The sequence below is a fragment of the Plectropomus leopardus genome, chromosome 16 (genome assembly GCF_008729295.1).
Source record: "Plectropomus leopardus isolate mb chromosome 16, YSFRI_Pleo_2.0, whole genome shotgun sequence".
Lineage (NCBI taxonomy): Eukaryota > Metazoa > Chordata > Actinopteri > Perciformes > Serranidae > Plectropomus > Plectropomus leopardus.
Genome location: NC_056478.1, coordinates 21,831,209 through 21,855,641, shown reverse-complemented (window position 1 = coordinate 21,855,641; position 24,433 = coordinate 21,831,209). Strand labels below are relative to the sequence as shown.

Sequence of the window (24,433 nt, the reverse complement as noted above, 5' to 3'; positions counted from 1 at the left end):
GCAGAGATATAGCCATCAAAACAAGTTCACTCCTGACACTCTTTAGCAAGGGCGCCATTGCTGCATCCTTCGACTTGGCGCCATCCAAGATGATTTTGACTGGTTTGAAGAAGTAAAAACAACCGAAAGCAATTTCTCCCTTCATGCGGAATTATGATGGGTTCAGTTAGACCTTTCTCCAGCTGTGGCACAGCGCAAGATAGCTCTGCTATGTGAGATTACAATTACACTAATACCTCAAAATTAACATGGTATGACTTGACTTATTGCCATTAAAATGCTACATTTAGCACATTAAGCAACCCACACAGAGGCACTGAGTGTATGTTTGTCAGTGGATCTGTCAGTCTGGGTGGCAAATGAATAGAGCATCTTGTTCCTTTCACTTGGCTTCTGGATGTTAATAGGAGTGGGCTGACTGACAGGCACAGACAGAGCGAGTGAGTCAGCAAGGCTCTAAACAAGTCAAAGCTATTGTGATTCAGGAAGCCTTTAAAAAGACAGCAAAGGAATGCTCAGCAGCCATCATGGCTTTGCACACACAACCGAGACACATTTGCACCTGTGTAAGTAAAAATACGTTCTTGCACAGAATGCTTTATATCTCTCTTAAATCTCCCTATTGTAGCACATTAACCTTAAAAAATAAACCTTAATTTAAAGCTTACTGAACCTTTAAGATACAAGATGCAACTTTTCTCACACATTAATTTATAATCCTTTCCAATAATTATATTTTTATAGTAGAGTGTTTATTTTAATTTGTACTGCAATCCTACCCTTAATTTGAACCTTTAACTTACAACTAAGGACAGCTTTTCCTTTTTGGACAAATTTTTTTACCCATTTAAACAGCCTTTTCACTTATGATTTCTGTTCTTTATATATATAGGAACATACAAACACATACGTGCACACACACACACACGCACACACACACAGCCCAGCTTATTTCTCTCTTATCCACAGAAATCCTTTCATCAGCCTTTCAGTGCTGGGTAATCAAAGTATAAAGAACCATGTCAGTCTGCTATTGCCAGAGGCTGAAGCGTGTGTGTGTGTGTGTGTGTGTGTGTGTGTGTCCATGTCAGTGTTAGTGTGTGTGTGTGTGTGTGTGTGTGTGCAGTCACCAGGTGCTAATCCGATACCATGTGCCTCCCCACTGATGTTAAGTTATGTGGAAAAAAAAATACCAATCTCACCTCAGGCCGAATGTGTGAGACTGCTCATAGTGAAACAGGGAATGAATCTTTGCGTCTGAATTCACAGCAATCAGCCTGTCAATCAGATCCTGTGGAGTAAAATAAGAGGTTGTGAAAAAAAAATGGCAGTTAAGGTGCAAAAAAAGACAACTGTGGATATTCACGATGTGCAAGGTGAAAAATGTACATCAGCCTCAGTGTGCTGGGGGCTTTGGTAGGAGGGGGGCCTTTGTGAGGTGAAACAAATGCATGTGTGGTGGTTGGAGGCAAAATAAAAAGTGCAAACATGCCCTCAAATGGCTGAATGAGGCATTGCATAAGGTCTGCACTGCACGGTGTGAAAAACACTCACAGGAATGGAGGTTGGCACCTCTCGCAGGGTGTATTCACTCTTGTTGGCGAGCAGCTGGCGGCCCAGGAGCTCCCACACCGATTGGGAAGAGGAGAGCAAGTTCACCAAGGACAGGAAGGACTGGAGAGACAGAAAGTAAGACAAACAGAAAAGTCAATGAGAGGGTTAGAAAAAGCAAGAAAGATGGCAAGAGAGATAGGGTCAAAGACTTAAATAAAACTAAACTCAGAAAGAAAACTTAAGTAGAACTGTTTTTGAAAGATGATCAGACATGTAGTCATTGTTGATCAGAAACAGAGAATCAGATGATGTCTGATGTACTTTCGTTGTCACTGTGCCGTCTATCTATTGTGTGTATTTATGTGTTTGGTGTTACTTTGTTTCTGTATTTTGAAGAAATACCTGTGAGGGTTTGGTTTTAAAACTAAATTTAACAAGAATAATGGAGAGATCGGATACTCAACTAGCCAGTAAATGCTAATATCATAGTATTGACAACGTGAGGGCATGGGCAATATCTATTTTTTCATACCTTCATACTTTTCTGACATTTCATATATGCAAAATGTGGTGGTTAAAAAAAACAAAAACAAAAATGCTGAGCTGCTGGTGATTTAAGTCACTGTCTGGCCTACAAGGTTTTTTTGGGGGGGCATCAGCCCACCTAAACGAGTCTAGCTCTGTTTAAATACAGGCCCACAGAAAGATGAATAGTTAGGAAATAAGCATCTTTCATACTGGAGAACGCGATGACACTTGTTGCCACGGCCAATACCGACACATCAGTGGGTTGCATGGAGACAATTAATAATAAAATCATGCAGCAAATAAACAGCCTCAGAGCTGGAGAAGTCATCTGAAAATAAAGTTACCATACTGTGTAAAAGTCTTCGGCCACCTTAAACTTTATTTTAGCAAAGTTATAATGATAATACGTATTTATGTCTCAGTAGTCCTCTTATCAAAATATAACTAGAACATACAGATAATATTTATACAATATTAAAAACACAAATTCATATTCAAATTTATTTCAGAATTAAACATCTTCAACAGGCTAAAGTTGCAAGTATTTAGTGTGACCTCCTTTTCCACTTAGCATGTCTTGAACTGTCTTAGGCAGACAATATGAGATAAACATTAGTAATCTTCTTTAAGACATGACCAAAGCCCCATATTGATTGTTTGCACTACCTTCTGTTATGGTTGTACGATCCATGTTTCACACAAAATCTTGACTTCAGTCTGAAGAAGCCATTTTGTTCTGACTTTTTTGGTGTTCCAATGCATTGTGCATGTTTTCTGCATTCCTTGTTTGTATCTTCATAAAGAGATTGAAAAATAAATATACATGTATCCTCGTTACAACTTTCCCAAAACAACAAATCTATGAAGGCCTAAGACTGTTGCACAGCACTGTATAAGTAACAATACGTCCAAGCAGACACATTTTTCTTTTTTATTAGTAACGTTATCCCCACCACTCGCAGTTGCCATCTTTTTTCAGCTTCGCTTCTTGTTCCACCAGTGGAACATCACCTCAATACAGCATCTCCCCTGTCCCCTTGAGAAAACTCATTTTTTTCATTCTGTTGTTATGTATAATTAACACACACGCATACTTGGATCAAATGTAGAAAGATGCCAGAATTAAAAGTCGCCACAGCACAGCTGCCTGAGGAGTCTGGGGTTCAGTGCCTTGCCCTCCAGTGGCAAGCCCAAAGACTGAGCTACTGCCGCCCCAAGAATACATATATCTAGAAGTTCTCAGTGTATTTTGTCTGATCAGAACATTTAAAAAAAGCAGAAAAAAGGATGTTACGGGAATTAAATTATGCTGATATAAAAACGCACACAATGAAATTAAATCTGAACATGTGAACAGAACAGTAACCTGAAGAATAATAAAAACCAAGTCCTCCTCCTCTCATCACTTGATCAAGGAGAGCGGGGAAAACTCATGGGAATCAAAGAAAAACAATGATGTATGCCCACATGTGCACACTCACACATACATGAAAGTAAGAATTTTAAATTCTATTGAGCAGATTGAAAGGAACAACAAAGCCTTTTGACAACTGCAGTGATTGTAAAAATATATAAAAGGTATGTTTGCCTGAAGTCCGTTCTTTCATCTGCTGCTGCCTGTTTGATGTGCTGTTTAAAATGCTGCTGATTCCCCTACCATACCGCTATGTCCACATCGGAGCTCATTTGAGAAAAATTCTGCTGTAATTCGTCCATGCTACAAATGTATTTTGTCACACACTTTTTTAATGCCACATTTATTTGTTTCCAAAGGTTCTGGGGCTCTGTTACCACGTACTGGCTGGGATGGACTTGAAGGTCTGAGTGTATGTATGTAACCTGGCAGCTGACCCACTGATAAGGCAGGCTTTAAAGTCACCAGTGGCAGGACACAGTTCACACTTCACTGGCGGTCTGTATTCACTTGGCTAGTTTCTCTGAGAGAGACGACTTGGCTCCTGTCAGAGCTTGGCATCAGACACACACACACACACACACACACACACACACACATATATACAGACAGACATGCTAGAGCTTCAAATGAAAGTTTGAGCCTGTCCTGAACTTACCCTGAAAATGTGGCCCAAACTTGTACCAAATCTAAAAATGCAGCCTTATGCAACAGAGAGTGAACTGTTACTACACTCCTGTTTGAGGTTGAACTGAGACACATGAGGTTACATTTTCAGTCTGTGGGCAGCAGTTTAGTTTGATCCTATTTCAGTCTGGCATAAAATGGCTCAGTTAATCACACACAGTACCTTGAGGCAACTCCTGTCTATGGGGTCCATGGGTGTGGGCTTGGGACGGACCACCCCAACATCTTCTCTGCCGCACTCAAGAACAGACCACAGCTCTACTACCAGTGCCCGCACAAAACCTGCAACACAGTATCAAGCCAGTAGTTTCAATATGGGTGTGAAGCTGAGCAATGTACTGCTGTAGATGGGGGCAGCCCCAAAATGTATTTAAGCCACCTAAAAAAAATCAGTATCAGTTGACATGTATGTTATATTTGGAATATTTTCACCACTCTACCTTTCCCTCAGACAGCTCTTTCCAATTAGGAACTAAAGCTGTCATATCACTCTGTTCAAAGCCACCAGGCTCCATTGACAAGAGCTAAAACTTCAACTTGAGGAACTCTGCTGGTCTACTGCTGCCACGATCAGCAGTTTGTTTGTAATATTATTTCACTTTGGTGCAAAATAACCCTTTAAAACACAGACGCTGAACAATAACACGAACAGACTAACTACTCAAGTCAGTGGTGGGCCAGTAGCTCCCATGTTCTGTAAGGTAATACTACTGTTTTTCTCAGGGCTGTCTTGACAGCAAGGTAAGTGAAAATATTCCTAAAATGGCATACAGTTAAAGTGATATATATTTTTTGAGGCGGGCTTTTTTTCAAGTGGCTTAAATACATTTTGTTGCTGCCCCTGTCCAGAGCAGTACATTGCTTAGCTTCTGTAACTGTACTCCAGCATGCGTCTCCAAACTGGATGCATGCAGACCGTCATCTACTCTTTGTAAAAAAACTAACTATGAATATGTAGGTTACATTACCCCGTTCAAAAAAGCCAATCTATCCCTTTAAGCATTAAAGGTCTAATATTTCATCATGCAAAACTAATATCTGCGTTCTATTAATATTTACGGTACAATGTTTTAATAAAGTAACATTTTAAAACGTCAAAATTTAGGATAACTTAAATATAACTTTAGGTACTTTGTTTATAAGTGACAGTAGAGACAGGAAATATGGCAGGAGAGAGAAAGGGTAATAATATGGAGCAAAGGTCCCCAGCCAGATGCAAACTGTGTTCACTCTGGGGTACTCATGCTCAAAATATTACACATTTATAATTTCAAATTTACAATTTAATTTCATAATGACAAACTTTATCGGTTGCATGCCACTATCTCTGTTCATGTCTCTTTTTTCCACGATGCATCAATATGTACCTGATATGTGGAACGTATGAGTCAACTACACTTGTAAAAATGTGTTACAAGAGGCATTAAAATGAGATTTACATTTATTTTCTGACTGTCTGACTGACTTTTCAGACATACAGTTAATCCTTACAAACACTTGACAGTTAACACCTGATCTTGCTCCTTCTTCATCCACTTATCCTGTCACAAGCAATCTGAAAAAGATGTTGCTCCCTTGGCTGCTGAATGCCAACTGTGATACGTAAGACTTGTATGCCAAGTTGTTTTTGTCTGGTCGCCATAAAGCAGGCAAAGTGTTTGTGCAAGTGCTCTTGTACCTGAACTGTGCAAAGCTGCCACCCCTGGCGCAGTTGCTGCCACCTGTGTCACCATCACCCCATATCCAAACTTCTCACAGCGGCTCACCTGCAGAAAACACACACAGAATACCCAAAATATTGCAGTACTTAATCTTTTTCGCTTATTCAAGTTAACAAAAGAATGAGAGGTTTGGACAGGACAGACAAGACAAGACGAGTTTTAATGTAAGGGGCGAGGGAAACAGGGCTTTATTTTGGAAGAAATGGAGAATAAATGGTAAATTTGGCATTTGTGATTCAGTATGCAAACTCAGTCATGACATGGCTAGAATCCTGAAAAGGCACCACATAATGTAGTTTGGTACGCTGAAGAGAAATCAAATTGCAAATTGATTTTTGAGTGTGCAGGCTCTTCATTAATTACAACACAATGTCACAACTAAAAATAGACAAAATATAATTACATTCTATAATTAAAGTGAAATGCCAAACGAGAGAAGCAATTACAAGAGTGTGTAAACAATGGCAGTAAATTAAGCCCACAGGGGATTAGCTAAAGTTTGCTGTAAGACTGAGAGTGCGTGCGTGTCTACAATATGAATCATGGACAATACTATGTATGTTAGGCATATGTAGAGTCCAGAGATTAATAAATTAAAGCCACCTTGGGAGTAGCAGCATGTAACAGCCTACAGGCTACTGGTGAATACTGAACAGTCTTCAGGAAATATGACCGTGGCCTTGAGGAGCAGCAGGAACAACAAATTACCACATCTTCTGCAGAGTGAATTAGGGGAACTGATGACATGGGCCAACAGAATGAATAAAGGCTTTACAATAGATTATGTTCTGCTGGGTGGAACATTATAGAATATATAACACCCTTGCCACACTGCATGCATGAATACTTTACTGTAGATGGCATGCAGAAATAAAACTAACTCTAAGTTTTAAATGTAGATTTAATCTTGCTATTATCATGTGTTTGGTAACTTTTCAATTCAATTCAATGAAAATAAACATAATTGATTTAACAGCCTGTTTGTAATGATTTTTTTCTAACCCTACCATGGCTTCAGGGTTAGCTTACTGTAACTCAGTGTGGCAAAGAATCACTTGAACAGCATAATATTACTTTGGCGCGTTGACGCTATCAAGAAAGATTAAAAATCGAATCACTGCCAAAGTTAATTCTTCCAGGCCTTCCATAAAGGTGATGAAACCGTTCGATCAAACTACATCAGCATCAGTGCCTATCAGCAATCCTGCGGCGAAGTCCTATGATTTGTAAACTTAGATGCATATGAAGTTGGTATGGTAAAGTTATATAAACAGCTTACATTTTAACTTGAAATCTAGTACCAGCGCTTTTACAACTAAATGATTCTGGCAACATGTGAAATTCCTTTAATGTTAGATATTTGGCTGGTTCCAGATGAGTCAGGCCAGCTCAGAATCGATCAGTGCCGATCATTGCACAATTGAAGTCGGTTAAATTTGTCTCTGACTTTATTCTGACTTGCTCTGACGTCACATGTGGACAATAATAACCTTAAAATGTTGAGGTGGATGCAAATTTTTAGAGCCAGGCAGTGCAGTTGCTATCCACCAACTTCAAGATCCAGGGCATGATGGGAAATACCTGGCTCTCACCAATTTTAACAGTTGATTGGTTTAGATGTTGACTCCAAAATATAACATTATATAAACTTTTAATTTTGTTGAATTGGAGAGATTTTGATTTCATTTGTCTAATTTGAAGGTTTATTCTATTAAGAGAACACATGTTATGTGACTGATGGTGACGTATAGCAATCTAATCTAATCTGAATTAATCTATATTACGAATCATAAACTATTATACACTGGACTGTTTTACATCTGTGTCTGACTATTAATGTTTTTAATTTATTTATGTTGTTTGAGGGAGTCAGGCCAGCTCAGCCGATTTATATACAGCAACAAACTGATATGATGCTGATTCACATGAGAATTCATGTAAAATGGATGGTAGAGAAAAAACAGAAATTACAGAGAGCCTGTAAAGGATTTTAATAGACTTCTCTGTCATAATTAAAACAACTGGAGACTGCACACACTGATATATGAGCCTGAGAACATTTTAATAAGTGTTTCTGTGAATTACTGTACAGACTGAAGGCTGCTGGAAAGTGCCTGACTTGAAGCAGGACGTTGCTGTAAAAGAACATTTGGCTCCAGGCACCTACAGTCTATGAATAAAGGCTGGAAAAAAAAAATCCTAAATGTGTGCAAGAGAAGCACACTTGGCAACCTAGGTGCACATAAAAGTGGTGAGGTAAAACACAAAGTTTTGAACACTATTATTAAAAGGAAAAGTACTGTGTTTGTTATTACCTGGAGTTTTTTAGTAAAGCGAGAGAACATATAGGAGACGCACTCATTGATTGCTCCTGTCTGCTGAAGCAGCAGAAGGCCTTTAGGAGTTGCAGCAAAGTTCAGCAGGCTGTCCAACAATGTCTCCTCCCAGATTAGCCTGTTCCAACGTTGAAGACAAAGACAGGCCATCCCATGCGTTACTATCAGAGATGCTAGGCAGAGATGCTGTGGGTGTCAACAAAGTACAACCTGATTATATGGTCTCTTGGCAATCATTGACCATACTGCCTCTGAACCCCAATTAAGGTCAACATCTTGATTCTGCTGCACACAGTTTAAGTGGTTGTAATAACAAAAAAATATTGTAGCTACACAATATTTCTGTGCCAGTGATTTGCATTTTATAGTAGCTGTCACTGAGGTGTTACCAATGCACAAACAGTATATTGCTATACTTTGGAAACATATTTTGGTGTCATGCTGCATGCTTTGTGATCAGTTAAAATATATTTTCTTTTATGTAAACATATTAGCAAGTACTGGATATGTTTATACATATCATAAAAAGAACTTACTGTAGTCTTTATATTACATAGCCAAAAACAGGTTATATGGAGAAACAATCACTCAGACTTTTATTTTGATAATTCTGTCTCTAAGTCGTTGGACGACGGGGTGGAAAAACATCACTGTGTGTCTTAAAATGTCCAAGTTCAGTGTCTGTTATACATGCATTAAGACTAATCACAACTTTACTTGCAGAGATTTGAATGAAGTATTCAAAGTGGCCTCACATGTTCTGCAGCTCCTGGTTGGATGCTCCGGCTGTGGCTCCAGGCACCGGGGTCAGAACCCTCTCTGACAATGAGCTGGTCTAAAAACAAAGAAGGAAAAAATTATTTTAATATCACTCTGTGTATGAGTGTTTGGGCACCTTTGAAGCTTTGACCACAATTATTAAAAGTCTTCTTCACACTATGCTCCTACAACAGAGGGAGACTTAGAAGCAGCTGGCTTTTTGTTAAAGATTAAATTAATTCAAATCCACAGATTAATGTTGAACAACTTCTGAGTCAAGGCAGAACATTTTGTAACCCAGTTGTATTTTGATTTCATACAGTGTTCAACCTTGCTGCATCTTTTCTGTGACTTTACTGGACTTTATTACTTTACTGTAATTTCTGAACTATTGGTCTACTACCAGACTTTTATGTTTTGTCCTGAGTTTGTATTTCTGTTATTATTAATCATTTAATTTTCTAAAATAAAAAAAACCCACATAGGGACCATGTACAGCGAGTGTGTCATTACTGGGAAATGAAACTAACGGTGTCATATTTTTTAAATTTGATTTGGTTTTTATTTAGAATTTTACAGAAAGACAACTCTCATAAGTATCATGACATAAAAAAATCCCAGAGGATACCACGTAAAATCATTAATAAAAGACTTATTTTTATAAGTGGTCCTAATACATAAAGAGGGGTCTTGATTCACCCTGAAGGGGTTCATTTTACAGTAATGACCCACTCACTGTACATAATCCCACTTATTACACAACCACGTACTAAAGAGATCAATTATTTGACACAAAATTTGGATTCAAAAATTATCCTATTGATTTAAAAATAATTTTATTGCTCCCGCTAAGCATCTATGATCAAAACAGCGTCCATTGCAAAAGTCTGCTATTCAGAAATGACAACGTAGAATTCTGTAACTGGCCAGTCAGAATTAGACACTGAACAAAGCCACGTAAAAATGTACGCGTTAGTTATGTGTTAGTTAGTGTCTGCTGCATCTTTAACAAACTAAATGAGGGCAAAGAAAACTGAACTAACAGACTGGATTCATCTCAGTTCCTCTCTGTATTAGCACAATCTGACAACACTGAAAATCAGGGCCAAAACTGTCATTCTAATCAATCTAACCTTTGACTGTTGTATTCCCTGTGAACTAATTAAAACTAAATTCTTCCTTGAGATGCCTCCCACAAGCTTTAGGAGCCATGTCAGTGTGTGTTGTGTTGTTTTATAGCGGGTGGACTGAGGTTAACGTTGTTGTTGCACGATGTCACTACGAAAATAGGTGTGGACTTAGATTTGATGCATCATATCGTACGTGCTGTCCGGTGCATGATAGTACAATACATGCAGAATGATCATTAATATTTAACACATACTGGGGTAAAGGCAGGAGGAAGTCAGTGGGGAAATGTTTTTTACTGATGCCACAGTGTCTCATTGAAGTTAATTTTTGACATGAATGTTTTGAATAACAAAGGAGTGAGACAGAAAGTGGGACTGTATTTACAGATATCTACTTTGAGATATTACTGATGTTTCCTGCCTGTTCCATCCAGTTTCACTACTTGTCTTTTCTATGTTTCCTCTGGAGAGGGAGTTATTGAGAGTTATTTTTGGTTTTGGTTGCAGATTCAACTGTGTCTGTTTTTTTGTTTTCAGTTTTGTTTTTCCCTATACTGTGTTACTAAAGGTATTCTGATTTTGATGTGTTGTCTTGACAAACACAGTATTCTAAAAATTAAATGGAGCACATTACAATCGGTTGTTAATTCTCTCCATTTGGTAAGCAGTGATGCCACTTTTCTCGCTGCAGTGAATGAATAAAGAGGGAATACAACATTCATCAAGGAAATGAAACATGACAGGAATATTCTAGCCAGTGAAAATGATCATTAGACATGGACATCCCTCCATTAGATACTATACAAAAAAAAGATTTAGATACAGCCTTTATCTCCCATCTTTTACATGTTTTCACAGCGGGATTAGTCAGACAGTGCTCCTCACAAAAGGGCCTCATTTCTTGCATTTACAGAATCTGCGTGGAATAAACAACCAATTCCAACAACAACACCAATATTATGATGCTTAATTGTTTTTCGTATGTGTTTAATAATTCGATTTTTAATACTGTTTTTGTTGCATCAAGCGCTTTACCATTGTGAAACTGCAAGATCCTCAGGTGAATTTTACAAAACAAGCACAACACTTTCCTAAATATTAACCTTTTTTTTTCTTTTTTATCTGAAACTTTTCCCAGAAACCAGTGAAGACTTTTATCAGGCTATTATTAAACCAGTTAAACCTGAGGGAAAACCTCAGCCAGTGAGTGTTTGAATCTGAAAGCTTGATCTGTATTGTATTGACAAATTATATGCAGGTACCTTTTTCCATGCAGCAGCAACAGCCTTGTGCAGGCCGTAGGGTCGGAGCACCTGCAAACCCTCACAGGTGTTGTATATCTGCCTACAGACGAAGATAAAGGCTCCGCAAGATGTATGGGACAAGTCAGATTCACTTAGTGATGACAGCTCCTTATCCAGCAGCCTGAGGGTGAACTGTACAATGACATGAGCGGGGAAGGTTCTGCAGAGGAGAGGGGAAACAGACAAAGAGAAGTGCGCTGAGAGGAGATACAAGACAGATTTTAAATGTGTATATGCAGTGTTGTGCTTAGAGAAATGTCGGGGGAGTCGGGGCATGTTTCAAGTACTTTCTGTTCCTGTTGTTTTAATTCTGTTTTTTGTATTGTACTTTGTATTGTATTGTTTTTGCTTTCCCTATCAAGACTACATCTCAAAATTCTTTGAGTGACAAGAAGTATGTGGAGTAAAGTCCCTTGTGCACTTCTATGTGTTCATTTTTACAATGAATGTCTCAGAGGAGATCAAAACATGAATTAATGGCAGACTAGAGCATGTTAGTCAAAACAGTTTGCACTTTGTGGTATCAGCCTTGGTGAACATATTATTGCTAACTCACAACAAAAGACTGTTGTTTCGGGTTGGACAGACTGATCAGGGTCAGCCAATTACAACTGAATAAAAAATAACATGGAGCAGCTGAGTGATCCTGGCTATCTTTAATAAAACATACTTTTTCTGCGCTCTCGCTATAATGAGACTTGAGTAGATCAAAGATATGACTGCAGTAACTGACAAACCTGCAACATCCTCAGGTCTAATCTGTTCTCTGTGCAGAACCAGGAGGATTTGTTATGCAAACATAACTCTACATTGAAGTCTTCTCGCTTTGTCAGAAAAAAAAGTTATTTATTCATCATCTGCAAAGATATTAAATGACACTGTGTTTAATCATAATTCAATCACACTGTCTCACCTCTCACTGTGGGCTACAACGAGGTTCTTCTCGTATAAGAAGAGAGCTAATCCTCTGTCAGTGTTTGCGATGCGAGCCAGAACATCAGCGATGAGAGTCAGTGTTGCTGAAGGAGATTTTAATTTTGCCTGTAAACCATAGAGAATAAACAGACAAATTACCCAACAGCTTCAGAAACAAGACGAATCCAAGGAGTGATGATCACATATTGGAAATTGAAATATCATTAACTTTGGCAATATGGAATACAACAAAGCTGTTATATGTTCATAAGCAATGCTTCCACAATTTAAAAGGGCTGATGGAGCATAAAAACTGTCTTGCTGTGAGACGTTAACAGCTACTCTTTTGTGTCCTTCTGACATGATAATAACAAACACATTAGGATTCAGATATGGTGATTGAATCAAGGTTTGAAAATGTGGTTTGGGGTAAGGGTTGGGGTTAGAAAACATTGCTGGCTATAGCCTATGCATTTATAATCAAGATTAGAATCAGATGTATATAAGGGAAATATGGTGAGGGCAAATCCTGTGCATTTAAAACTGAGGGTAAGATTAAAGCTACTGGGGATGGAATAGGTAAGGGATAATACCTGACGAGGTGCCCATTATCAGGAATTAAAGATAGACGAAGGGGCATGACTGACTGACGTGCAGCGGAGGTTGTCTCCACGGAGGCCATTAATTCCTGATTATGGACATCTCGAAGCGCATTATCCTGCTAATACCATGGTCACTGGCCAAAGAAAAAACAGTTGAGGATTCATTTATACTTTAATGCATTTTGCCTTCAAAATTTAGCCAAGCACGAACGCAAGAGGGATGTGGTTTGAACCCGCCGGCCAGCTGGGGCCCTTCTATGTGGAGTCTGAATGTTCTCCCTGTGTCAGCTTGGGTTTTCTTCTAGCTCCCCGGCTTCCTCCCGCAGTCCAAAGATATGCAAGTTAGGTAAATTGGTGGCTCTACATTGCCTGTAGGTGTTAATGTGAGCGTGAATGGTTGTCTGTCTCTGTGTACCATCATCCTACCACCATCATAACCATCTTATAAGGTTCTTATGCAAGGGAAACACAGTACACTACTCCAGTAAATAGGACAAACCTTAAATACAACTTGCCAAAAGGAAATATTTCTAGTTTGCTCAGCGCATAAGACCTCTTGGCTCAACTATAAGCTAGAAAGCTAACGTTATACTATAAAGATTCAAAGTCAATAACATTTTGCAAGGTTGACAAACAGTAAATATAACTTGACAGGATTTTTAACAACACTGGCTAGCTATCTAGTCATGTCCCCAAATCAATATCCAGATTTTCACAAACAAATATTATGCCATTATGTAACGATACTGTCAGCTGAAGTCGCTTAAGTAGCAAGCTGAATAGCAAATAGGATGTGAGATGACTGTTGTGTAGACAGCGTATTAATTAAGAATGATGAACACACAGCTTTACCACAACTACTTAGTAGGTGTTCTATATCAGGTTTTAATGGACACTCTGAAGCCAATCAGAATTGAGTATTCACTATGGTATAATTTAAGTAAATGGACAGTAGGGTAAGGATTAAAGGCTAAAGCATTTATCATGATAAAAGTTGCCATATTCAAATATTTTGACATCTTTAAATCTGACCATTTTAACATAAACATTAAAGAATATTCAATGTCTTCCCCAGAATTCTAATTATAGCAGGTGAAAAATGCCTGAAATAGACTTAAGATCACTAGAAAGCTACAAAACAACATGTATGTGATATTAAAGGCTCCATGGCAAAACAACAGGCTTGTCAAGGCTCTGTTTTTAAAATATATGAATGGACTTTTTGTTACTCTTAACAAAGAGTCTACCATTGTGATGTTGTTTACCTGGTTATTGCCTAGAACTGGAAATTCTCAATTGCAAACTGACTATTTATATGAATGAATCTATGACTCATTTGGTATGTATATGAAAATCAATATGCAGTCTATTGTACTCACAACTGCATTAAAACAGATGTGTGTGTTTAGTATGTGTGTATGTGTGTTCGACCTGCTGTCCATCGAGCAGAGTTATAACAGGAGCCAACAGTGTCTCTATCACAGGCGTCTGGTAGAGACACTCAGCAGCACACTCTGTTCTCTCACACAGCATCCACAGCACATCCATTGCCAGACAGCTGGGCGACAGGGAGTCTGAAAGCACAAAGATTTAACTGAATTACATGCATGTCAATCCATCTTGCACCATTTATATCCTTTAAAACTGAAACTAAACATTGTCCTGCTTGTATCATATTTGTTAATAACGTGAAAATCAAATTTCGTGAAGATGCTCCAACTAAGCTGCTGGATGCTCGTTGGGTTTTACTGCCTGGATCTGTGCATTTCCATTTTTTATACTGGACACATATAACATTTCTACAGAACCTAGATTGATGTTTTTATTGATTTCATATACACTAGAAATCTGATCATCCAGAACACAGGTTCATACAGTAAAGAGGATCTTTACACTAATATAAACTAGGTGCAAATAACTACTGACAATAACTTGGTGGAAAGTAATTCTATACATTTAATTAAATACCGTACTTGAATATTATTTTTAAAACCTTTTATCAAACATTTTAGTTATATGGGACTTAATGAATTATTTTACTCTTAACCTTTAAGATTTTTCATATGAAACATATAACTTATGAGTAATTGTGGTGCATTATTTGTGAGACTAGTCTGCAGTACATGTATTTAAGTATTTAAAGATGCTCCACCATTAAAATGCTGTTTACATGTTAAGTCATCAGTAACACTACAACAATATTACAGTATACTTAATAATGTAACTATATGGAAGGGGTCATTTTGGATAATAAGTTATTAAACTTATGATAATTTCAGTACATTTTGATAATACCTCTGGATTTAAGCATGACTGTAGTATCAACTTTTAATTAATAAAGTGGTTCTTCCACCACTGTCACACTCAGTTTCATAAACTCAAAACAGTTTGATGACATTAATCATCACTGGATAGTGTGTAGAATTTTAAATTTACAAGATATAAATAATTGAAGTCATAGTTTGGGAACGAGCTGTATTGGAACATTGGGTCTTCCTAAGTCTCACTCTTTTCGTGACATTATTGTATTTTTTACTTAATATTGCCTAATGGAGCTTTAAATGAAGTGTCCTCCAGCCAAAACTAACTCTCTTGCACAGATACTTTGATTCTGCATCATCAAACACTACATTATGTAACACCATGATACTATTCAGATTATCCTCATCAGACTGCAAGTAAAATATTAATATAAATTTATGACTTGCATGACTCTCTGCAGCAGACAGAGGAGATGATCCTCCTATGACAAAGTCAAGGTAGGGGACGCTATTGATTACAGCCAGGAAAGTTGCTGCAGTGTAATTCATGAGAATGAATGGGGCAATAAAGCAAGGTCTTCCAGGAGACAACCTCAGTGCTGCATGACTCAGAACAAGGTTAGGAGATAAAAGATATGGTCTGAGGAATGCTGTTACGCCTCACAGGGAGGGTCACCGTGTTCCTTCAGCCCCCGATTCCAGACTGTGCACAGAAACCCGAGAGGAAGCCGAAACTCTGTGACGTAGTTTATATCTGTGTGTGAGTGTGTGGGGCCTCACCTGTGTGTGAGGTGTCACTGTGCGAAGGTTTGGGGTGTTGGTACATGATGTGAATCAGGATGACAACCAGGTCCGTCAGGCTGACTGGATCTGTAACAGGACATGAATAAGCAATCAATGCGCTTACTCAATGTCTAAACAAGGATAGTAAAAAAAAAAAAGTAGGTCTTCCTTAGAAGGAAATGGTCTGAGTCCAGTTTTGGCAACCTTGAAAATTAGCATCACATGGTTCATTGTTGGCTCCAAATTTTATGCCTGGAATGAGTTTTAGTATCTAGTGTGTTCTCAAACGGCTTGCCATAAAATAATAAAGGCAACAAATCAAATGTTTGTTCTTTTACTAAAGGTAACACAATCAACTCAAATACACAGTGATTCCAGTATACAACACTTCATCACAAGCATGTCTAAAGCCACTTTATATACCAAATCACACACCATAACACAGACTTCGTATTACAGTTGAAACAATTAGTCAGTTAGCCAAAGTTGCAGTTTACCTCTATGTCTGTCCAGACTCATATGATATATGTAGTGAAGCCTTTTAAAGGTATTTAGTGTATTTTATGGCATTTTTGTTTTTGGCATTTTTGTCATAAGAGTGACTATACTGATCATCGGTTTTACTTCTCCTCAACTGTAGTTTTAAACAACTGTTTCTTAATCATATCTAACAACTAAAATCTTTTGGGATAAAGGTCCTTTAAGCGAAATCTTAAGGAGGTGTGTAACCTATTGTGTGTCAATTTAAGGGCGTGGACAACATTTCGATCAAAAAAAAAAAAAACATAACTGTTCAGAAATGACTGTGAACACTCCTCTTATTAACATTTCTATATTTTAATGATTTTTTTAATGGTTGACCGAGCTCACTCGTTTTACTGACACTTGTAGATGACTTACATTGATGCTTTTACTTTTACTGTTGATTGGGATTGCTTTTAGTCAAGTCTGGTTATTGTTGTTATGTGCCTGTTTATTGTATTTCTTAATTGTTGCTTACCGCTACCTGCAGATCAAATTTCCCCTTGAGGGACAATAAAATCTCTGAACTGAACTTGCTATAAATTGAAACAGATATATGCAATGACACATACAGGTATGGGTTACAAACTGATCTAGCTGCCTTCTTCAAGGTGTGGATTAATGGGCCTCCACCCAAAGAGTGGGCCTTATGATCCCTATGAACAACTGTATGTCAATGATTAGATTGCCTCCAGTCCAGACTGTCCTAGAATAAGAGTTATTAATGGTTAAATAAAACAGCGTTAAGAGCCGTGACAGCAGACGATGAGTCTGTTATAATGGTCTGCTATACTCATTCACACCATTACATAACTTTATTAGTGATAAAGATGGCTAGAAGGAACAAAGTTACTGCTCAGGAAGACAGGGAGGAGTGGCGCTATGTGTGAGCTGATCAGACACATTCCGACATCAGATTATCTGTTGTAAAGACTGGACAGATGATTTAGTTGGAAAATTACTAAACCACAGATAGTGATCTGCACAGGGAAATAAGCTATCTGTTTTCCCTTTAACTCCATTTCACTTCATAAAATCACAAATGCAATCCTTTAAGTCCTGCAGCTGCTAACAATACACAGTATACCCTATTAAGCTCTTCATTGTATTTTTACATTAAAGGAATTGTTGGACATTTTCAGAATTATGCCAAGTAGCCAAATCACATTGGATGAAAGGATCAAAACCACTCTTGAGTCTTTAGCACAAAGACATAAAACACAGGTTAATAGCTCGAGTGAGTGCGTCCGATGGTAACAAAATTTGCAACCAACAACTCACATATTAATTCTAGTTGGTTAAGAGAAACAAAAACTAAAGTGTAAAAATAACTAATTTTATTTAAGGTGGGGTAATGTGCTAAACTATTTCTTGGCCAACGCCAGTTGCAGTTCAACCAGCTAAGACTCCAGGAGGTTACTGCTCCCAGCCAAGAAATATTTAAGCACATAAACCCCCATAAAATGACAAACTGACATGTTTACAATATGATTTTCATACAGATTAAACAAAACAATGTAGCACATAATTCAGTTGGCTTTGGATTTGCTTGTAGTCTGATTTTGTTAACTGTGAACAGTGTTAGCACCTGTTTTTACCATCTACAGTGCTATGTTAAGCAAACCCACTGCTAAATATACAGCTTCATACATTACAGACAGCTATGACAGAGTTGTACCGGTCTGAAAATGACCATGCATATTTTAAATAAGTCAAACTATTCCTTTTACAACAGTGAAACTTATTCTGCTGTAAAACAACTAAGTATGAAATCAAATCTCCACATGCTTCTGATAGATGTTTGAAAAGGTTTAAAAAATGGTTTAATATTGTACCTTTGCACTTCATCACTCTGATGGGAAACAGCTTTCTGCCATTGGTGTAGATGATTAGTTTCCCCAGGACACACAGCGAGTGGACAAAGAAGGCATATTCAAGCTCTTTTCCTGTGTAAACACTCCTCTGGACTGAACCTGAAACAAAATCAGAAAATAAACATTTTAAACTTGTCTACACTTTTGCTGTAGTCACAGATCCAGTTTCCATGAGGTCCAAATATTGTAGATATTAAACAAATATGCTGGAAGGAGCAAAGCTAAGAAAGGGAGGAAGAGAGGGAAGAAGGTTTAAGAAATGCATTTTCCCCACCAATGTCTAACTCAGTTCATAAAGCATTTTAATTGCTGCAAAACATATATTGAAAATGACAGGGGTTAGTGTGGTAGAATCAGTTTACATGGACGAAAAAAAAACAGTTTTAGTAGAGATGTTGTTTGTGTAGATCATATTTCATTATTGAGGTTGAATATGAAAATAATAAATCATTTTTCAGTATCTTGACATACTAACTACTATTCATAAAACCCTGGATGAATGCCCCTGTTGTGATGCTGCAGTGGGCAGATAGTTCAAAGACATTTCATATCTAAAGCTTCTGTAATAGAATGAGATTGACAAATGAAAAAAGTCTGCAGTGCCCCTGGGGTGCAGACAATCTAAAAGAAGCACAGCTCTGAGAAACTCTTCTTTTATGAAGAGTGTATCAGTGACGGGGAGTAGGCATATCTCCACTCATCCAGGACAAGGTCAAAATGTTCAGTCTCAAGGAGCCAGCTGGCTTACAGGAGATAACACACTGACACTGACATTCCCCTTCGCCCTATCTCCCACTATATTCACTCTCATTCACTGAATTTTCACAACTTGCAGCAGGATGTTTTCATTGCATTTTACCATCAGTCTGTATATCACTTACTGTTAATAACGCAAATTTAGTTTAAAAAAACAAAAACAATCACGTGGTTTATTTTACAATGTATAAGGGTGAATTTCATGATGATAGAGAGTTAGATATGTTGTTGCCCTCGTTACTTCAGAGCTGTAAAACGCACGAAATCTTAAATGTGTATATCATAGGTTTATCCTCGCTTATGCTCCAAATGATTGGAATGATACAGGACATCTGTTCGAGGATGGAGGTTCATTCTTGACCTCTGGCATGCCAGCATGGAAAAAAAATCTGAACTAAAAGGTACTTCCACTGACATTTTATGCCATTCTTTATTAAAAATACTCTTACTTGCATAGTATCTCCATAGCATCTAATCCTAATCAAGCTATAACTGTAGCTCGACTAACTCGAGGATTCAAAACAGGAGTCCACAAACCGGTGAATGACATCGAGGTGGCTATGTCCATTATTCTCATACAGTCTATGAGAATGGCTTATGGTATAGCTCATCTATGCATGTACATCAAAAACAGGGTACCTTTAACTTTCAACATTTGCAGGTACCTAATATATATAACTAAACCTCAAAAAAGACTAAGGATGGTGGAGATTTCTTTACAACTCTGGTTAGCTGAAAAAGCAGAAAAAGTTTTTTGTCACAGTCTAATCAATGTGCCAAACCTGAAAATGAGATGAGAAGCAGAAAATATGAGATGTATCAGACAGAGAAAAACAAGTGAAGCCAGCGGTTTTACACCTCATTTTTCACAAGCTACTTGCTCCAAATACTCGAGGAAATGGAAGAAAGACAGTGCAGTCTAGACTACTGAGATCATAAAACGACAAGCCTGTTATCCAAACGCTTGTTGCTCTCTGCCAAAAAAAAAACAGCCGCGAGGGACACAATAATGACGTCAATAACTTAAATCTGCTTTTAATGTTTGATTTATGAGCTCAAGCAACACTTGTAGTTTGAGGAACAACTTTATTAGACGATGCGTTTTGGCTTGTGGACTTCGTCTGGGTCATCCTGCAGAAACGCATCGGTCTAATAAAGTTGTTCCTCAAACTACAAGTGTTGGAGCTCTTTGACCTCTTCTAGACTCTCTTCATTCTCCATGCACCTTAGAAGCTGGTGAAGTTGTGCCAGAGACCTCCACTCTGCATCTGCAATGTTTGATTTATGCACATTTCATGCTTGTCTGTCTTGCTTTTACTGATTTTGTTTTGATTTATTCTACATGTTTTACTGACTTTAATTGACTTTGTTTGTCTGTTAAGCGTCTTTGAGTATTGTGAATAGCGCCCTATAAATAAAATGTATTATATAATAATAATAATAATAATAATAAAAAGGTACAATAACAGATTTGTTAGCCTCACATTTTAGCAACCTGGGAATTTTTTTTGACTGTGAAACTAGTCCAAAATGGAACCAGCTAACACAACCAAACCCTAAAACTTTTGTTTTGTGCTGAGTAAGTCCTGCACAGGTTGTGGCAGATTGTACTCCAAAATCATGGACTAATATTTTGTAATAGAGGCTTTCAGATGTAACTTTTTTATCATACTTATACACACACCTCTGTTTTGTCTGCTTCACCTAAGTCATTAACTTGGTTATATCTTTCATTTAGTGTTAATTTTCCAGCCTTCTATCATTCCCTTTCTCTCCATTACTCTCAAATGTTTTTATGTCTGATTTTTTTTCCTTCTCATTTCTTCCTTCAACTGTTTTTCTCAGCATTCATCTGTTTTAATGACAGCTGGAGCTGCATGTGGACATTAAGAAAACTGAATAAATGACAACCTTAAAGTCTAGGTGAAAATACATTTAACAGGCTTCAAATGAAGCATTACTTTTTCATTAGGCTCTCACAGAAGTTCAGTGTACTTTTTTTTGGTTTGTTTCACAGGACACATTAAATCAGCATTATTGCAAATGTGCTGATGTTTAGCACACAGAGTGTGAGTGGAAACCGGTATTCAGATATGCCTGAGAGAGAACATAAACCTGATGAAGAAATTATGAGTTTATGGACTGTTTTACCTACCAGTGCTCTGCTGCTCTGCTGTCTGTGGATCACTTGTCTCACTTGTGACATATTCATGGGATTTACTGTAATGGATACACTGTTGAAGGGCTGCAACAATCTGAACAAATATAAAAAAGATTAGAAAACAAAGTATGCTATTTTGGCTGCTGCAAACACCTGAACTACCAATCTCCTGTGACAGATGCTGCTATGAACAGGCGAAAAACAACAGGCTTACTGAAGTATTCATTCAGAATGTACACCTCCTTTTATCTAACCTTTAAATCAAGAGTTTTGAGACTAGAACCATTTGTTTTAAAGCTAAATCTCTAGGGAATTTGAATGCTCTGCAATGGAGGAGTACTTTAGGCTTACAGTGCTTTCAAAGAGTTATTGACATTTACAGTACTTTAGTGAAAGTTTCAGGGGTGATTTCATAGTAATCCTCTCTAAAGTCAGAGTGAGAGTTGAGAGGGAGGTTCAGGATTAAACAATCAATTCTTAAATGTCGAAGTGACACTCAACTCTTGTGCCCCTTTGTCTCAAATACTCCCACACTGACCTTCATTGTTTGGCTGTGTGAATTACACAGATCCCTCAAATACATGGGCGTGAATAAGAATTTCACTGACGGCATTCATTAAAAGCAGCTAATCTGTTAGAGAACCCTCACCCTTCTCACCACCTGTTTTTTATGGCTGCCCCCTGAAGTCGAGGATTTTTATCATCAGTTGGAGACGCGTCAGTTGACAGATTCTTAAAGTGGAGCAGTTGTTCTTTGTTTGCCAGTCAGTGTGTTGTGTACTTCTGAGGACATTTTGGTCCCCAGATTTACCTTCAGAGTGAGTGTTCGTCACTTTCATGTTGTTTTTTGTTTGATAACTAGTTTCTGTAAAAAATATTGTTGTACAGTTATTATCCATTGTTTGCCTAGTAAGCACACAATCGCTCGGCGGGCTAACTCGGCTTGTTTACTACCCGTTCGAACTCTCAAACTTTATATGGAAAAAAGGAACAGAGTTGAGTTATGGTATTTAGAATTCAAATCTGATTCAACTGACATAATTCTGAGTTAGGCACGGCTGTTGTGTATTTATTCTGAGTACATTGAGCATATCTTGGTACAGTAAAGGTAAGAACTAGAGCAAATTTAGCCTCTATGTGAGGCCCAAAGATAAAACAAGAAAATGCAGGAAGGAATAACATTTCCAGCAGGAAATAGGTCATGATCTGCCTTAAAGAGCCTGCAAGCATATCTGAGCTTGTTCCAGATTCCTACTTTTTCCCAGTTAGTTCACAGTTTTGTCTTTCAGGGATTCACTCTGTTGCTGCAATGGTTTCTGGTGCCTTCAGGAAAGACTTTTCAGGCTTGTATCGTTGATTGTTTCTTTGTGGTGCTGGATGTGTCAGAAGTACAAAGGAAATAGTGAGAGATATTGATTAAGGAGTGAATCACTCACCAGAGACTTGTATTTTTTCTCCAGGAGTCTGAGAACCACAGTCCTGCTGTAGTATCCATGCTGACAGAGGGAGAGGGAGACAGATCGGGATAGAGGACAGTATATGAGACAGAGTACATGTACAAGAGAGAGAGAGAGACAGACATTATTAAGCAACACATTACTATAATGAATGAATACAAGAAATGCACTCTGCACAAATAAAAAACATCTTCTCGTTTCCAATACACACCATCCACTTTTTAAACCAGGTGGCTTTAACATCTAGTAAGGCCAATAGGTGAATGGGTTCCAGGGCTTTGTCTGTCCCTGGTGAGGCTGAGCCATGTTCAGGATGGAAGGACAGCAGGGAGAAGGTGCTCTCTATAACTTCTTCCATATATCTAAAGCAGGAAAGAAAGAAGACTGAAACAAATGTACTGTATGTATACCATCATTACAGATGTAATATTGAAAAGTTAAGTACAATTTGGACTTGAATAAAGTATGTAGGAAACTGTAACATTTTATAGATATGTATATCCCAAGCATTTTTTAATGTCCATACCATTTTGTCATAATTCAAAGAGTAACATATGAGATAATGAGTGTTGGGTGTGGGGTCAAACAAGCAAATAGAAAATGCCAACTATGACTACATATTAGGAGTGCAACTCACTTCTCTGGATGGCGGATCCAAAAGGTTGTAACCTCCTTCTGAAAGTCATTCATTAATCGAATCTGAGGTAAGACAGAGAGAAAGAGAGAGAAAAAGCTATAATGTGTTTATATGGTGATACACTTTAAACACCAGAAGATAAAAGCTGTTGTACCTGTTTGAGAAGGCGACTGATCTCAGGTCTGTTGATGTCGATTACAGCTGAGCCAGTCGGAAAACTTAGCTTATGAGACAGAAAACTTGACTCCACACTTTTAGCTGCACAAAGGCAAAATATACTTATTACAAATATACACTGTATGTTCATACACATAATGACACATATACACATTACACATTTACAGGACACATCTGACATTTAACAATTTAAAATAAATCAAAAGCTCAACTGAAAAGCCAGTTCACCCCAATGAAAACAGTCTACAACAAGACATTTGAATTATTTAGTCGGTATTAAACTATTCCAATAATTTCTACTATCAGTCAGATCTGTAGATTCACCTCCATCGTATTGGGTTGATACAGAAAGCTGAGAGGTGGATATCTCAAAATCTTTGTACATGAAACCACAACTACTCTTTCTGCATGGCTAGATAATACTTGCAATAAGGAGCTGACCCTCTAAATTGTATTTTTATTGATAGATTATTAATAAATAATCTTCCAATGTTTGGTTTAAACATGAAGGTGCTGCACATGCATTCTACAGTAGCCTACCCAAGCTGGTGTAGATCTCTCGGGTCACATTCAGCGGAGAAGAGGAGAAGCTTTTGGCAAAAAACTGCAGTACGTTATCCTGATGGAGATACGATAGAGGGGGATAGCTTATCAGCACAGACACACACAAACATGCATATAAGCAATCAATGATACATGAATGTAAAATTATAAAAAAAAATATACTGAAAGGAAATTAAACAAGATGATCACAAAAAAAAGATTTGCAGCCTCAACTGAGACAGAGGCCTGCATATTTGCTACCAATTAGCTCTCGGTCACTAAAGACAGCATTATTATTTTCTCCTCCAATTA

General features: G+C 37.8%; 1 protein-coding gene across 1 annotated transcript in view; it reads right to left on the bottom strand.

Moving 5' to 3' along the window:
* Positions 1-24,433, bottom strand: part of tbc1d32 (TBC1 domain family, member 32) — an 86,065-nt gene that overhangs the window by 57,740 nt on the left and 3,892 nt on the right. The window contains exons 7-23 of the mRNA XM_042503384.1: positions 24,119-24,197; positions 23,556-23,659; positions 23,402-23,463; positions 22,976-23,126; positions 22,744-22,803; positions 21,302-21,401; positions 18,352-18,489; positions 15,992-16,081; positions 14,382-14,524; positions 12,347-12,474; positions 11,392-11,593; positions 8,996-9,075; positions 8,220-8,358; positions 5,862-5,949; positions 4,347-4,465; positions 1,555-1,674; positions 1,203-1,291 (exon numbers count right to left, since the gene is read on the bottom strand). Coding sequence (XP_042359318.1) covers positions 1,203-1,291; positions 1,555-1,674; positions 4,347-4,465; positions 5,862-5,949; positions 8,220-8,358; positions 8,996-9,075; positions 11,392-11,593; positions 12,347-12,474; positions 14,382-14,524; positions 15,992-16,081; positions 18,352-18,489; positions 21,302-21,401; positions 22,744-22,803; positions 22,976-23,126; positions 23,402-23,463; positions 23,556-23,659; positions 24,119-24,197 — 1,892 coding nt within the window. The remainder of the gene's footprint in view (positions 1-1,202; positions 1,292-1,554; positions 1,675-4,346; positions 4,466-5,861; positions 5,950-8,219; positions 8,359-8,995; positions 9,076-11,391; positions 11,594-12,346; positions 12,475-14,381; positions 14,525-15,991; positions 16,082-18,351; positions 18,490-21,301; positions 21,402-22,743; positions 22,804-22,975; positions 23,127-23,401; positions 23,464-23,555; positions 23,660-24,118; positions 24,198-24,433) is intronic.